Raw genomic sequence first — 17035 nt, 5'->3', positions numbered from 1 at the left:
AGAGGTGGCTGTATCTGTTACACAAACACCTCTACCTGTGTTTGAGGTGACCTTGGGAAAAGGGAACTCGGGAGATCTACCACCAACCCACCCCCAAAGCACGCAGTTACTTTCAAGAAGGTTACGCAAAATATAGCAAGCAGCTGCCATAGGAAAAGTGGATGTTGGGTACCCCATTTTGCTTTCAATCTCTCAAATAATCTCTTTGCTGTTATGCTACTGCTATGCAGGGAACAGCTGAAAAGAAGCTTCATCTTGTCCCAGTGCTCTACAAAAATATATAGGAATTCACAAATGCTGTCTCAAACCCTCCTGTGTGAGAGATCCTGAGGATCTCCCACCGCCTCAAGCCTCCAGAACTGTTTCCTTCTGTTAGATCCTTTTAGGTGCTCAAACATAAAAGAAGTAATTCACTTTTCCAGTGAAAGATCTAGAAGAAATATCTGCTTGATAACAGCTGCCTCCTTCTCTTCAGCTTCTCTTACCACCATGGTTTTAGTGAACTGTTTACCAAGATTGCTGCACGTGCCACTATTTTCATCCTGCTGTCTGACCATGCTTTGAGGATCTCTGATTTGCAAAAACAAAATACTTCTCTTCTATGGTCTTTAACCACAGAATTTCACTGCTCCCTGGAAGGAAAGTCCGTGTAAATCAACCTAAAATGCATACCGAGCACACAGAATATGTAAATAAGAAAAGTGATAGATTCATGTAATTTTTTCTTGTCTTCAAAACCAGAAGCTATGCTTAGCCAAAGCTAAAGAGAGGAATAAAATATGGTAGTTATATGATATACAAAAACTTCAGCTAGATAATCTAATATTTCATTATTAGCTCAGAACTTATAAAAAGCCATACTGAGGCTGATGATTAGGCTTTTCAATCAGTAAAATATGCAACCTATATTTGACCAGAGGAGGGAAAAAAAAAGGGTCCTATTGCGTGCAAAACATTAAACTAAAAAATAGTGATAAGCCATTCCTTATAGCAAGAGGTTTTTAAAATATATGTGTAGGTGTGTTCCTTCTGGAAGTGTGGATGGAGGACATCAGAAAGCCAATAGTCTTTTATTAGTAGCAGCTAACTTTACGAGACACATGGAAGTTTCATCTATACAAAAATGTTCTATTGCTGTCACAGATACCATGGAGTTATCAGAAACTACATCTAAGAGCCAGGGGGGCTTACTGTTCTTGTTTTTCCTTACCTGGAAATCATTAGACCCACAGTCCCCTACTGTCCCACTCTTGGTATTTCTAGTGGTAGTGGAGTGCTGGAATATTTGTCTCTAAATGTTATTGCAGAAAAGGAAATATTTTCTTATTTATATTCATTTTTTCATAAATAGTACACTTTAAAAATAGATCTTAAAGGACAAATACTGTGTTTAAAGAGTCAGAAAGAAATGAAAATGATCACTGATATAGAGCATGAAGAAAAGATTAGGAAAAGGTCACATAATGGGGGAAAATACATTTGTATCTAAGGAGGTGTGTCTAGGAGTCCAACTAAAAAGAAAATATGGGAAGAGCGCATCAGACAAGCAAGAAGATTTTAGAAGCTCACTTTGGCCACCCAAAAGGCAACAAATAATTTAAAAAGAGCTACTGCTCCCTGCTCTGTAAACCAAAACCTGGATCATAACTGTAGGGAGAAAGGAGGCAGTTTTATATAGGGAAAAGAGACTGAGAGACTGGGACCGCTTTTTCAGTCTGAACCAGACCCGACATTAGTAGCAGATAACCAGAGGGACACAAACAGGCAAAACATGTGTCTGCACTCCTGACCCCTTCGAGGAGGAGCACGGAGCTCTTTAAGGTCTGGAAGGGAGGAGGAAGAGATAAGTGAGTGCAGGTGTACGGCATCCTGACCTACTGGGATTTAAACGTGCCTTGAGGAGGAAGGCAGGCTTTTCAGGCAAAGCAGAAGGTTTAGGGGATGGGGGAAAGAAAGCAAGTGAAAGGAATAACAAGGTGAGACTAGCAAGCTCAGTGGAGAGGAGACTGAAGGTTTTATGCTGTTGGTTGCCAGGTCTTATTCTGAGGCCTGAGGTAAAGCACATCATGCTGCTGTCACTGGGTGAAACATACAGGTTGCATGCTTTGAAAATAGTTGTGGGGCTTGCCTCATCACTATGGACAGTTTTTGTTTTTCCAAGCAGCTGTGCACAGACCCAAGCTCTGTGCCACAGGTGTGGTTGTGTGCTGTTTGGACACATCCCTGCGTTACCCTTTCTTTTCTTGGGGTAGAAACTGCAATGTTTTCCTGCTTTCTAGGCCATCTTGTCCTTGCCTTATGGTTAAAGAGAATCCTTCATGTTTTGCTAGATTGCTTTACCCTCTTGACAGTGGGAACACTTGGGGACAGTAGTATCAAAGCAAGGCTTGCTGACCTGATGAGCTGCGTGTCCTTGCAGCCCATCTAGCAGGGGGTAGATGTGCTACAGGGCATGCTTGGTTATTTATTTTTATTGTGTGTTTGGAGAAGGAAGTATGTGTTTTACTAGGGTAGCAAACAAATTCAATGTGAGGTTTTATTGATGTTCCTCTGGTACAAGTCATATGGTATCCCCCTGTAAGGGAACACAGTTGCCTTTACTGGGGCTTGAATGTGCTCTGGTGAGCCTGGGGCAGTGGTGACAAATGGTAGGAGGCGACAGCACACACTTGAGAAGAGATGAAACTGTGTCATAGCACGCGCGTGGCCTGGTCTTGCGGTACTCGCTTTAGTGCTGTTAAGCACCTCAGGCTGATTTTGAAAAGCTGCTTGTATGAGAAATGTGCTTTCCTTTATGGCCTCTTAATTCTCTCTCCCCCATGCATTCCTCATACAACCCTGAGCTACCTAGGCATGCTGAGCTCTTCTTCCCACAAAGCTGCAAGCCTTTATTTATTACCTTATTTATATTTTTATTATTTATTTACGTATTCTATTCCTTTGCTGAATTGTTGACTGTCATTGCTTTCCCTGTGCTCTCCTGGCTGCTCCTACAAGAGGGTCGAAAACCCCTGGTGGGGTTTCTGCCTTCTCCTTGGGCTGTCCTGCTCGAGTTGGCTTTGTCATGGTTGGTGATGCCTCCCTCCTGCCCTCTGCTTGCTTAGCAGCATCACGGGGCGGGGGGGAAAGACCATCAGGTTAGTACTGCAGCCAGAAAAATCACCTGTGAGAGACAGTGGCTCATTTTAAGCCTTGGCCTCAAGGGCAAAGGTTTTGTCTTTGTTTCTGTTTCATCCCATCCAAAGAGGAGAGAAGAATAGCTGGGAAGAAGGGGTCAAAATTCCTACTGTCACAAAAAGGCATTAAAAAGATGGTCTGCCTTTGCCAACACAGCTGCTTTTCTGCTGCCATTGACAATCCAGGACAAAACTCAAGATGCTTTTGGAAAAGAAAATGCAGTGGGAAAATCTACAGTTTAGTATTTTTGTGTTTTTCCTTCCAAGAGCACACTGAAATGTGACATTGTGTTTCGGTTTGATTTAATGTGAGCAGAGAACCAAAGAAGAAAGTACCTGTTTTGGGCAAGTTTGATGTTGGATCTTTCTTGCCTTAGTGGCTGAAGTGCCTCAGCAATTCCTTCTTGGTCTGAAATCCTGGTGGCTCTATGTCTCTCGAGCAGTCACCCAGGTTTCCCATGGGGAACAAGAAAGTGAACAAGACAGTGGAAATCAAAAAAAAGTCATTTTGCAGCACAAAACAAGGTATGAGTACTACATGAACTGGGGAATAGACACTAATATTGACTTAAAGCAAAATTCATTGCTCTTACTCCTGAAATGACGAAAGCGATGAAAATGAAATGTTTCAGTTGTGGATTTCTATTTTTAGTAAGTGTCAAAATATTTGACAATCTTGATTTTAAACAAGCATTAATGTGGGATTCTTTGCATGCAGAGACCCGGGCTGGGAACATGGGCTAACAATTTAATTTAGGGTTGCAACTTGGAACTCTTTGCCCATTCATCTCCCCTTGCTGTAGTGTGTTTTTTTTTTTTTTTCCCTGATGCTTTGTAGGCTGAATAGAGACAAAATGAAATTACTGTTATTGCTTTCAGACGACTATATGCTGCGTGTGTAGGAATGGGCCTAGCTTGGAGGCGCATGCAGGGGATGGAGCAGACAAAAGACCGCATGGGTGGTATGAGATGATGTTTATGGGAGAGTGAAGGAGGGAGTATGAACTCTATTCTTTAATTCTTCTCTTTCCCACCTTGCTAAATCCATGCTTCATGCAAATTCCAGCTGCTCCATCTGCTATGCGGTTTACTGTTGTTGCTAACATTGACATTAGGTGTTCTGTTGTTATTGATCCATTTCTTCACTTTTCTCTTTTATTCCCTCTGATTTAACTTGCCTTGTTGCTGTGTCTAATTCTTATCCCCTTGTTAACCAATTAGAGATATTTATCTTGGGGCACTTACTAGGTTGCTGCTGACCATGAGAGCTCTGCAGAGCTGGCTCTGCTGTGTCTATTGATGTTTCTACCTGTTTCCCTTCATGCCGAGGCTAAATAGTTTGGTTCAAAACCACTTTCACCGCAATTGACTGCGCTCCCATTCCAGCACCTCTGTAGGAGAAAGACGCATTCTTAATTTAAGCAGAGCATTTAATTAGTCTAGGATGACAAAGAAAAAAAATAAATAGGGCTTTTGGTTAACAAGGGTCACGTGTTGAGTCACTGTTTGGGTCAGAGTCTGCAAGAGCAGACACGTGACTGTCGTTATTTCTTAACGCTACGCTGAGTGTTTGCACACAAGAATTTCCTCGTTCTCTGGAGCCGCTGGCAACTGCAGGGTAACGTGGTTTTGCTGCGGAGGGGAAAGATGAGTTTTATATGTAAAATGACTTTTAACACTGAATCCCTTCTTGACGCTAAGGTCCACATGTGCCTAAATTGCTCTAAGTAACGGAGTTTATTACAGTTCTGCTCTGTCATGTTGCCCCGCTGCAGCTGTGCCGCTCTGCTGCGTAACTCACTCAATTACACAGTTGTGTTTGATGCTGGGTGTCTGTTGTGTTGGGTAGGCTGTGAACAGGGAGAGTTTTTTCTCTCCCTACACTACCGTAATTTAAACAAATTCACTGAAGTGTATTTAACCTGAAGTAAATTTTGTGTGTGCTGCTCTTGGGGGGGGGGGGGGGTTTATTTTTTTTTAAGTTCCTTCTGCAAAATGGTTTTCACAAAAGCAATTTTACTCGCTTAAAGATTGGTAGGAGAATCAGCCTTTATGCTGTGTGCAACTCTGCAGGTTTTCTATGTTTGTTTCTAAAATCGTGTCAGCCCGCCAGCACTATTGGTGCTTTCAGTGGGTGTATTTTCACAGCCTAGATCTATACTGTGAACGTGCATTTCCAGGTTTGCATGCACCCCCCTCCCGTTCTCCGGAGAGCTCATTTGAACAGGCACCTGAAAATGTCAAAGGTCTGTGGGCTGAGCCGTGTTTAGCAACCTGGTAAAGAGCTATTGGAAGGCAGAAAGTGCAGGACATGTTATTTTCATGATAAACACTTTTTTCTTCCCCTGAAGATATTGATACAGCTTTTGAGCAGAGAGTCATTGTATGCCTGTGTCAGCACTGTGTTGGGTAGAAGGACTGTGAGTAAAAATCTTAGATTATTTAAGGAAAATGTTTAAAAGGGGATGAGGGGTCTTTACTGCCTTTTTTTTCTTTAAATAAAGGCATCATGATACAATTTTAGGTAGAGATCAGCTCTATAAAAACATCATAAGTGTATCTAAAAATAGTTCAGATTATCATTCTTATAATTAAACCTAATGGACCTTTCTGTGTAGGTTTGATAAGATGGCTTGTTAATATTCACACACTTTTTCCTATTTAGTCAGTAAATTATGCATAAAGGACAAAACAGGAATAGTTGCCCAGACATCAGTGTCACTTGCATCTGACTTTCTCATCAGTCGTCTTTCGTAGTTTTAAAACGAGGGGCGAAGTAGTTGCATTGGTATTTGTGCTGATAAAATGTGTAATAACGACCATTTTCCAGCCTGGTCATGTGTGCCCTTTTTGAAAATGGGAGGTTGCCCATGGTTGTTGGGGAGCTCTTAGCATCACATCGGTGCAGGTGCCGGGAGGTGGGGAGTGCAGGGGGGAGCGAAACGGGGACCGGGTGAGAGGGGAGCGGGAGCGGGCTCGTGGCTGGGAGCAGCCAGGTGAGGGGAGTAGTAGCAGAAAAGTGATGTGCTGGGGAGACGAACAAACCTGGGAGAGGGAATGCGGTGAAGATGTTGCCAAGGGTAAAGGAAGCATCGAATAAAATGTTGACTTTGCGCCATCTGTAAAGGCAAACAGCGTCAGGAAATTTCAGGGAAAGGAAGAAAACAACTGAATGCTTTTTTAAATTTTTATTCTTCCTCTTCAGAGGAGGAAGGGGGGCCAGGTGTTTCTCTTAACATGTTGATTACTTTTACTCTGAGCTGTATGGAAAAAATCCTGATAAGAAACCATGTTTATCAGGGTAGGAAGAACATTTGGCATTGATGGTCTGAATTTTAATTTGGAGAGGATACAGAATATGCTTAGCAGTTAAATGAAGATAATGGGCGAAATAAAGTTGTTTTGATCTCATACAGATGTATTTCTCTCCATGTAGAAAGTAACAAATAACTCATAAATTATTGTGAAATAATTGCATGGGACTCCATTCTGTAGCAACTGGAGAATGCCATGATGTCAGCTATAAAGATTAAAAAAAAAATCTGTTTTTTCATCTGTATGAAGCCTAATTCCCATTCTAAGGACAAAAGTACTTTCTTATTCTGACCTCAGAAATGGATCTCTGGGATTTCATTCCTCAATAGGATTTTGATTGATTTTATTTTAGTAGCTTTATCTTATTTCATAATGTTTGTATTAAATCAGATACCTCTGAGCACTTAATCATTTTTAGCTTCTAGATCTTTATATTTAATATTTGCTGTCAAAATGCAATATAAATAAGAATCATAATAAAGGAAAGTCATTGATCAGATGGAGAAAAACACAGCAGCGACAAGCAACCAAAAGCCTGATCCAGAAATCTGTGTGTAATAAAGACACTTAGTGACTTCAGTGGGTTTTGGGTCAGGCCTCAAATGGAAAAAAAACCATCTGTGCTTGCCAGACAGGTCAGCTGATGACCTGGAATATGATAGTCATTAATCCAGTATAATAACTGTGTCCTTACTGAAAAATGGGGAGTAGTAAGTCAAGTGGCAGGATGCTGCACTGTGCTCATATGATGTAAAGTGAAGAACTTACAGCCCAAACGAGAGGGATCTAGTGTGTGCCAAAGCAGCCTTCAAGCACCTTCTGGTCATAAATTGCGAGGATGTTAGCTGGCATTGCCTGTGCTGGCCTCTGGGGCTAACTGGTGAAGCTGTAGGAGACTCTTGAACCTTCCTTAAAGGCTACAGCCTTTAAAGGCCATGGGGGATGACAATGTTGATGCAGTAGAGCCTGTGCAGTAGGGACTGGACGCCTGGGGCGGAGTGTGGAGCCCAAGGGAAGCAGATGACTGGGGAGATCTGATTTCCAATCCTCTCTCTGAAGATTGTTTCCATAGTTTATATTAAATAGCCATTAGATAAAATACAGGAACAGAAGACGTAGCATGCTTTCTAATGCCTTATTGGACTGGGCCTTCTGTGGTAGTGTTGTAAATCAGAGGAGGAAGCATATGGAAATGAGAGGTAATTGTAATTTGCAAGTTCTGATTCCAAGATTGCTTGGAAATAAGCTCTGACTTTTACTGGTTAAGTCCATGGATGTGTAATTTGTATTGTGTATTTGTAAAATGCGTAAGAAGGTGTAATTTGAAGAAGTGAAACCTGTGTTACCTTACGGTGACTTTAGAATATTGTTGATGTGCTCAGTGTCTGTGGACCTCACTTTTCTAGAAGTTTCACAACATTTATTGGAGGAAATAGAGATCTCTAAGCCATCTTCCTTGGTGATTGTCAAATGGGTCCAGAAGATTAATGCTCTTCTGACTGACATAAGAGTGGTGCAGATGTTACCACTGCCCCAGAACAGGAGCTGACAGCCTTTTCCCAGGGAATAGGCAGCTTTGTTATAGCGGCAGCAAGGCTCATCAGAGGTGGCAGCCTCCCAGGAGGTGATCGGGTGGACATTCTGATTCCTCTTGGCTGAGCTGGTTCTGCAGTGTAACCCTGCTTGTCTAATTGTAGCCACCTACCTCCTAGAAACCTTGAAAAAACAGTCTGAGACCAAAGATATTCAAATATCTACTTTTTTTCCTCCTGCTGCTTTTTTGAAGAGGTGATGAGGATGAATGAGTTGGGATGGTTGATTCAGTGACAATGAGGAGGTGTGAAAAACCCACCTGGAACCAGCAATGAAGCAGGACATCTGCAAGAAGGGGAACATAAACTAAATGTTAGCAGATTGGACCAGGTAGTAATTAGCATCATGCTGGCCATTTGGCTCAAGAATATAGAAGTTTGTGTTAATTAGCACTGATAAGGATGTGGTATTTAGGGGTTTATATTTAAGCATTGACTGTTGTCCTCCCTGTATATGTAAATGAGGCTTTTGTTTGTGCCAACCTCTAGCAACTGGCAATGTCTGGGGATGGTGGGAGGGGGGAAGCAATCTATGCTTATGTAGCAATCTATGCTTATGGACCCATTTGCTTTTATTTCTTGTTATTACGGATTTAATCTTTAAAAATATCTATAACTTGGAACACAACAGCATGTTGACTGTTGGAACCCCTTTTCTACACCAATCTAATATTGGTTAAGTGGCAGTGAATGTGTTCTTCAGCTGACTATAGCCCATATAATCAGCTGTTCTCACCACAGCTTGTTTCAGGATAATTATCTGTAGTAAGCTATTGGTTTTAAGAAAGTCTACTGAGAGGTGGTTTTCCCTCTCAGAGAAGAGGGAAATGTTATATTCTCTTGTGGCTGTAGGCTTCATGTTGTTACACTCATCTCTTATTTCTGTCTATCCCCTTATGGTTCTATTTCTCTTAGAAGTATTTTATCTCAAGTTATATGAACAGGATAGTCAATTCAGTGCAGCGCCACATTTTTAGATGTCGAATTAGCTCTATTCCTTGCTAGCTGAATGAATTTAATGGAACCACATGGGGAAGAAGAAGAAGAAATACCTGGGATTCATTTGCACCAAAATGCTTTGGGATGTTAAAAAGGTACAGAATATTGTATAGTCTTATTCCTGAATTAGGGAAAGCATCAAGCCTTCCAGCTGCTGTCTACAACAGTATGCAGCAAGGGAGCATTGCAAAGTTTTGTCCTAAAGTACAGAGTCTAAGCTGTAAGTATTCTTTGCCAATAGATCTGTAAAGCCAACTGCAGCAATGCTATTTTGAACACAATGGTGTCTCCGAACATTACAGCTATCTAACTGTTTCTCTTATAAAGATCATGAGCTTGTAGATTTTGCAGTTGCAGTTTTGGATGTTCTCTAGAAAATATGGTCTGTCACGTCTGCAGCTTGACTTGTGCTTCTCCCCTTTCCCAGGACAAATGGAGCTAAAAAACCCAGGATATTTGGTATATGGTGTAGCTGGAACGAAATATTTCAAGGTCCTGATCTGGAAAGCGGGGTGGGCTCTGTCTGCCATCTGTACCCTCCCTGCCCTGCCCCTTGTACACAAGCACGGATATACCCAAACACTCTCTCCTATTTAATAAAGAAAGAAAAGTCCAGAGAGTCTGACCATTGCACAGCCTGGGAAAACGACTTCAGCGAGGCTGTGCACCTGCTCTTCTTTGGAGCACAGATCGCAGGAACAATAATGTTGCCTTTAGCTTTGAGGTCCCAAAATTGTGAAGGACACTTGAGCATCCATAACTGCTATCAGTTTGGTGGTGAAATTCAGGAGCTGCTGATATAGCTTGAAAAGGGAACAGCACTGTGTCTATGGGGCAAAAAATCTACCTTTGGGGGTTACAGCGATATGTTGCCTTGGAAATACTTGAATGAATTAGTTTTACCACTTGATTCAAATACTTCAATTTTTAAGAGCTTTAAATTAAATAAGTTTGTCTTGAATAATACAGCTTTAGTAACTGCTTATCAGCCACCAGTGAATATGCATGCAGTAGAAATTAAACTGTGACCTTTCTCATTTCAAGGTGAAATTGAATGACCTGAATATGGATCCATCTTCTCCTGTGTTACCAGCAACCGTTTTGGAGCAAACGGCCTCGCAGCTCAGGTGCAGTCCAACTGATGAGAAACTCGCTCTTCACTTAGATGAAGAAGATGAGTTAAAGCATCTTCGCGAATGTTTCTACATCCCAAAAGTCAAGGATCTGCCTCCAAGTGAGGATTATAATTAGGGGGGGTGGGGGAGAGAAGGGGAGGGGGGTCCTGTCTTCTGCATATGCTTATCACAAATCTTTGGAAATCACTGTCACTTATGAGATAATTGAGCAATTGCAGTCGTATCGGAGCACAGCATGTCCCTGGTGTTGCTAAATCAATCCATCAACTTATTCGAGTACCAAAAGCTTTATGCTCTCATTCCCATCCTGAATAAAATGTGAGGATGCAGTACTTTATGTGGTGCTTATGCTGTCAGTCAGCTGCTTTGAACAATATAGTGACTGATTGAAAATTATAGGCAAAAGTGTTTCTATCTAATGGTTCGAAACTGCAATGTCGCTACGAACTTAATTTGGAGCAGTTACTTCTTCAGTGTAATACAGTTTGGTATTATCTATCTAGTTACAATTATTTTAGTTAATGAAAGAGATAGCAGATATATTATATTAACATTTATGTCTTATTGCTAGTAGCAGAGATTACTTTCTTCTTGAGGCCTAATGTAGGACTATGCCTTGGAACAAATAATTGATCTGAGCAAATAATTCAAAATGAAACTGTTATTTGAAGATTTCCCCCCCCCCCACTTTTCTCATGAATTTGCCTATGAATAGATAACCACACATGGCTTAAATGTAGCTATGCACAAATGATTCTCCAAGTTCTCTGCCTCATTCTCAGTCCATAGCTTGCTTGTTTGGTTTTTTCTTTTTTCTTTTTTTTTGGGGGGGGGGGGGGGAAGAGCCTGTGACCTGTGTTCTGGTTTTGTTGAAGAACTTTCTTCACTCCAGTGCGTATGGAGCAGGCCCCAAACCTGGGGCCATGCTGAAGGCCCTTATCCTGGCATGCTGGAAGCTGAAGGAATGTCATACTATTTCCTTAGGTAGTAAACTTGTGAGGAGTAATCAGTTTCCAGCTTTCTCTCCTTATCAGGAAATATCTATTAAAAATTAATAAGGGGGAAAAATAATATCAGCTTCTCTTTGATAGAACTTTCTGCAAAATGTTTTCATCTTCCAATAGGTATAGAAATAACTTTCTGCCCATTTTTTGAAAAGGGTAATACTGGTGGTACATCAGGAACTGCAGGTGTAGTGTCTGAATTGTTTGATAAAGATTCATGACAGAGCAGTGACTATCATCTGAAATCCTGGATGTTTTTGAAAGTATTTTTACCTTGGCTATCTTCCTCCCAAGCAGTGACGAATGTTGGTAGCATAGTCTACTTATGTATGTAGGACACCAACGTGATAAATCTTGATTCTCTATGTATGGATGATGTTGGTTCACTCTTCCTCTCGTTCACATCCTTAAGTGTTGCTGTTTGTATTATTTGGAACAGGACTGGACACATTGAGGATACTTAATCTAAGTACTTCCCCCATGTAGAGGACGTGACTTTTCCTGGTGGCTTCAGGTGGCTTTTCTGATGTCCCTCTGTTCATTTGGGTGTGCAAGTCCTGCTGCTGGCGTGGGGTTGCTCAGCTGTCTCCAGTGCCAAGGGCCAGCACCACACTGGTGGGTGCTGGGTGATAGGTGATGGGTAGCTCACGCTGGCCTCTGTGCTGCCACGGTTATTCTAGCTACTCCATTAAGATCCAGCTCAAGCAGGGTGTTGGCCCTGCAGCCCATCTTTGAAAGCAGCATATCACTGCATGTGTGTGTATGCCTGCATTTTTCCTGGTTTTGATACTCTTGTGACCATATCCATTGCTTTCTTTCCAACCTCTATTATATTTTTGTTCTTCAGTTACCATAATATTCAGACCCAAAGGCTATGCATGTGTGTTGTTTTCAGTAACTATAGTATTTAGACTATTAAATATTTAGAATATTTAGAAGGATGTGGATATATATGTTTTAGTGAAGATAAGCTACCTACATAATAGTACAGGTTGAACAGTGTAGAGAAACCATCACTCTTGTGCTCCCAAATTGAGAAGTTTTTCTTTGTTTCCTCTTCTTTTTCCCCTGCCTTTCTTTTCCTTGCTTCAACTGTCATCAGAAACAGCTTCCCTGCTGCAAAACAGCAGGGGGTAAATATATATATATATATACTTACATTGTGTATACCATAGAGACTGATCTCCCATGACATTTATCTTAGCCCAGGAGCGGATCCTAGATAACGTGTTTCTGAAGATAAATGTCATTAGAGATTAGCCATCAAATATTCTTTATATATTTACATAAAACACTACAATGCCTTTTTAAAATGTAGCCTTACATGAAGCAGATGAAAATACCTGTAGGAGACAAGTATAAGATTATGTACATAAAAAATAAAAACCCATAATAGTTAAATTTGGCTATCAACCTAGACTGTAACAGCTGTTTGCAAAGTTTATTTGTTGCATCAATCAAGTGAAACCCTTGAGCAGACTAATTCCGTGGCAAATCCTTCTGCGATGCCGTGGGCAAGCTTGAGAGATGAGGCTCAGGTGAGCAAGGGGGAAGGATGACAGTAGAAGATTTTCAGAAATGTTCACATTTCCTCGCTCTCCTCGGTGCTGCCAATGAAGTGCTGTTAATGCTACTGCTTTTGTAGGGGGGTGGAGGGGAGGGAATGAGGGAGGTGGAGTGGTGGCTTGTAGCTGGCAGTCAGGCTCCAAATCACCAAACTGGCTAAGGCTATTGCTTGTGTGTGTGTGCGCTGTGTGTAGTTTTTTCTCCTCCTCCCCTCTTCCCCCGCCCCAATCCTGTAAAACATTACAGCATTATTTTCTTTAGAATAAAAAGATGTCCCAGGGTGAAAGTGTTGAACTGTATTTCCCTGCAGAAATGGTTAAAGTTCACGTCAGTCTAAGAAATCTGGCTCTTTGTTTGAAGGGCTTTGGGGTGGGGGCGTAGGGAGGTGGGAAAGACAGGATCTTGTAACCTTCGACAAGTAGCAGGACTTGGGTAATATATAAGCAGATGCAGGCCCTCCTTTCTGGTCAATAAAGACACACTATCTTTCCCTTTTGTTTGCATTGAATATTTTTGGAAAAAACATGTTCTTTTTGGAGATTTAAGAGGCCTGGAAGCACATCTCCAAGTGTAATGTAGAGCAATGGGTATACTTAGTATGCAAAATAATATAGGTCATTAGATCTGACCAGGTGTGAAAACCATTTATCTAATTAATGTAAATTATTGTTCACGCATTTTTGTTTAGGCTGCTCTAAGGACACATTTCAATAATAAACTTTTGTTACTGTTCTGCACCAGCCCGTATTTTACCAGCTGTGCTTATTTCCTACTGGTTGTGAACATCTCAATATGTTACTCTAGCTCCTCCAGCAATAGAAGGGCCAGTACTATGAGGAATGAGGACAGAGTAAGTTGCAGATAGATAACTGGTAGTCTAAGAATACTAATGCCAGACTGTAAAGAGTATAACAAAGAGAGGAAATGTTAGAGCATAAACGTGTTGGTCTGGGCAGACTGTGAAATGATGAAGATGGTACTAAAAAAGTGTCGTTTGAGTAGCAACAGTGGTCTAAAATGAGTCTTTTAGTAATGTCAGAGAGGGGGAAATAAACATCATTTTGTGGAAAAAGAGTACAGCCCAATACAGAGCTGATAACATGACAAAAAAAATATATATCCAAAGTAATAGATATAAAAGTAGAAAAATACCTTTTGTCAAAAAGGCATTGCTGGCTTTCTGCAACGGTGACCCAATAGGCACTTTTATTTAGAGAGGACAGTGGCAAAGAAAAAGCTAATTTGCTTATAATTAATTACCTGTTTTAATACTTGATTGGAATTTAAAGAGTATTAGTGAGATTTACAGCTCTGAATTCCTGAGCAAAGATCTTTCTCTGTATTCCCAGTGATACTATTGTTGTCTTTTTTGATAGCAAAAGAATTGTTAGTAGAACCCATTTAGGAGCAGGGATAATATACTTTTCTGTTTTCATTCATATTAGAATACAGATGAAAAACAGACATACTGTCTGTAAAACAGATTAGACTGAAATTGCTCTCTGACTTATGCTTTCTAAAAGCTTCTAAAGCTTTAATTAAGAAATTACCTAAGTTGTCTATACTTCTGAAAAATGTGTTTCTGGTGAAGTTTAATGAAGTTAGTAATTGTTAGTGTAAAAGGTAGTAAGAGACCTTTTCCAGGCATCTAATCTATTTTTCTACAGTCCTAACAAACTCTCTCAGAAGAAAATGCAATCTTACAATTTGTTTCTAGCGTGTATCTTAAGGTATTCATTTGCTCTTTCTGTTGGGGCATATCAACAATGTTTACTAAAAATACATATCAACTCTTTGGGTACTTTAAGTGCAGTATAGATGAATGCAAATTGTTTAGCACTTCTGGAAGGTCACAATCATTTGTCCTTTCAAGAATCTCTAACATGAGAAATAATAGAAAAAGGCAATATTTGGATTGATAGATGATGACATAGGGTAATTAAATTGTTCAGAACCTCACTAGAGCTATTATTTATAAGTTTCCAGGGCCTTGCTTTTCTCCTAATCGTTGAAAGGATTTGTCAACATAGATTTCCCCCTCCTTGTCATAGATGATGATGTGACGTGCAGCCCACAATATATGCTGACAAGACAAGAACTTTTGACTTTCTTAAAATATTCTGTGCAATGCTTACCTTTTTTTCTAAACAGTGATTTAATGAGGCAGGTAGGACTTGGAAGAAAGACACAGATTTTCCTGGTCTTAACTTTTATTAAATGTATGACTCCAGTAGTTTCATGACTTGGAATATGAATATATTGACGATGGAAGAAAAGTGGATAGCCTTGTCTGGAATATGCTTCCCCTTCACTTGTTTTGGGGGCAAAACTGGTGGCTGCTCCCATATAGCTCCAGGGTTTAATGCTGTCTGAAGTCACTTCAGCTCCAAAACAGACATAGGTGGACTTGGCCACAGATTGCAGAAGGGCTGGGCAATAACCACTTGCAAATTACCCTACTGTCTTCATCCTTAGACCCTTGATCAGGGTCACTTGTATGGTGTCCCAGGAGGGAGGTGAGGATATTGCACCTCCTGAGTCTCCCTTCTCATGATGTTAGTGCTCATGGACAACTACTTCCCCCAGCTCTCCTGCATGCATTCACATGTATGTGTTTTCTGTGGTTTTCCTCTGCAGCTGATCTGAGCCTGGTGAATGGCGACGAGAGCTGTGTATACTTTGCTGGGAATTCTCTTGGGCTCGAGCCTAAAAAAGTTAAAACTTACTTGGATGAAGAGCTGGACATGTGGGCTAGAACGTGAGTACATTTCAGGATGTGCAAAATGTTAACCACCTGTGCTCCAGATGAGCACTTCATCTTATTTTGGGGTCTGCTTTGGAAGTATTTTAATAGAATAAAGTGTTAAACCCACTCCAAGGCAGGAGTAATAAGTGTGGTGTTTCCCCAGCACTATCTAAACCTCCTTTAGAGCTGTGAGCAGTAAGGCAGGCAAAGAGAAACTCTTGGCTGGGCTTTGCACTGTGCTTAGCTGTGTTTATACACAAGAGATAAACTCATTTAGTTACTGCTGCTTGCCAATGGCCATGATTCAATTTCAGTCTCTGTGATTTTCTAATTAGTATTTTTAACTGCTTGTGATTCATCCCTGCAGTCCTTATAGCAGGTAAGCTCTTTTCTAAAAGGCATTGCGGACAAGTGGTGCTGCTGCCAGCACTGGCAGCTTTTTGGCTTATCTTAAAGCAGGTCCATGCCTGACGGGCTCATTTGATTTGGAAAGAAACATTCCTGTCTTCTCAGGAACATCTCAGGGATCTGAGCAGGGACTGCAACAAGCTCTGCTGAAAGGAGCTGATGTAAAAGAGCCAGGACAACTAGAGGGACATGCTTTAGCGCTGCGGAAAAGGGGAATTTTATCACTCTTGAGTCTCCCTTGCAACTGAGTTGTGACAGCAGGCTTGGGCTCATAGAAAGTGAGGTTATACTGGAGAGAGGGGAAACTTTATATATACACATAATAAACGCTATCTTATGATGTTTAAATATTACTCTGTGCATGTTTTGTCAAGGTGTCTAGCACCTACCTGAGCAGCTGGAGCAGGGAGGAGTAAGAAGAGAAATAGGTAAAAATCAGGTAGCTGAAGGCAGGAAAGGAAAAGAACATCCAGATGAATGAGTGATCTGGGAAAGAGATAAACAGTTTTACTGGGTATGGGATCTGAGTGGAACAGATGTGATTTTTATGGTGAGCGAGCAGAGGAAATACAGGGAGGTAGATGATAAGCTAATTCTGCTAAATGGGAAACCCTGGTAGAAACCCTGTAGATGGAGGTTTCACCAATGCAAATGTGAAAATCCAGGAGCTGCTGTTTTAGTCATCGATATTTGAATGCTGCAGGTTAATAAAAATAGTTTACCATCTCTTATTTATTACTTACCTTCTTGTAAGTGAGAAGGGAGTTGGGAATGCATGAGAACGAATTTGAACTTTGGAAGTGCTCTTTCCTCCTGGTTATTCATTCAGCACAGCACTGCAGTTTCTGCAGTCATTTGAAAAAATTGCAACCCTGTCCCTTTCTGTATGATTATCGCACTTTATCAGGGAAACAGCTGAGTTCTTTCAAAAGGTAAAAGCCAGATAGCACTCTAATCTGCTAGAGTGATGCGCAGGGAGTGCAAACGTATTTCAGCTCCGTCACTGCACCTTTTTATTGGTTCACTTCCACTCTTATGTCTGCCTCTGCTACAATGAAGGGTTTTTAATTTTTAACTCAATGTTTACAAAAAT

The 17035-nt window shown here is 41.0% G+C and overlaps 1 protein-coding gene across 1 annotated transcript; it reads left to right on the top strand.

Moving 5' to 3' along the window:
* Positions 1–5426: 5426 nt before the first annotated feature.
* LOC138065560 (kynureninase-like) lies at positions 5427–15546 on the top strand (the record flags this gene model as incomplete). The annotated part of the gene is made up of 4 exons (XM_068929593.1): positions 5427–5596; positions 9089–9177; positions 10127–10316; positions 15426–15546. Coding segments are annotated over exons 2-4 (377 nt in total), but the record flags the coding sequence as incomplete, so codon positions are not given.
* Positions 15547–17035: the final 1489 nt, after the last annotated feature.

This window comes from Struthio camelus, unplaced genomic scaffold, assembly GCF_040807025.1.
Source record: "Struthio camelus isolate bStrCam1 unplaced genomic scaffold, bStrCam1.hap1 HAP1_SCAFFOLD_184, whole genome shotgun sequence".
Classification (NCBI taxonomy): Eukaryota; Metazoa; Chordata; class Aves; order Struthioniformes; family Struthionidae; genus Struthio; species Struthio camelus.
This window is presented reverse-complemented; position numbering and strand designations above follow the sequence as displayed.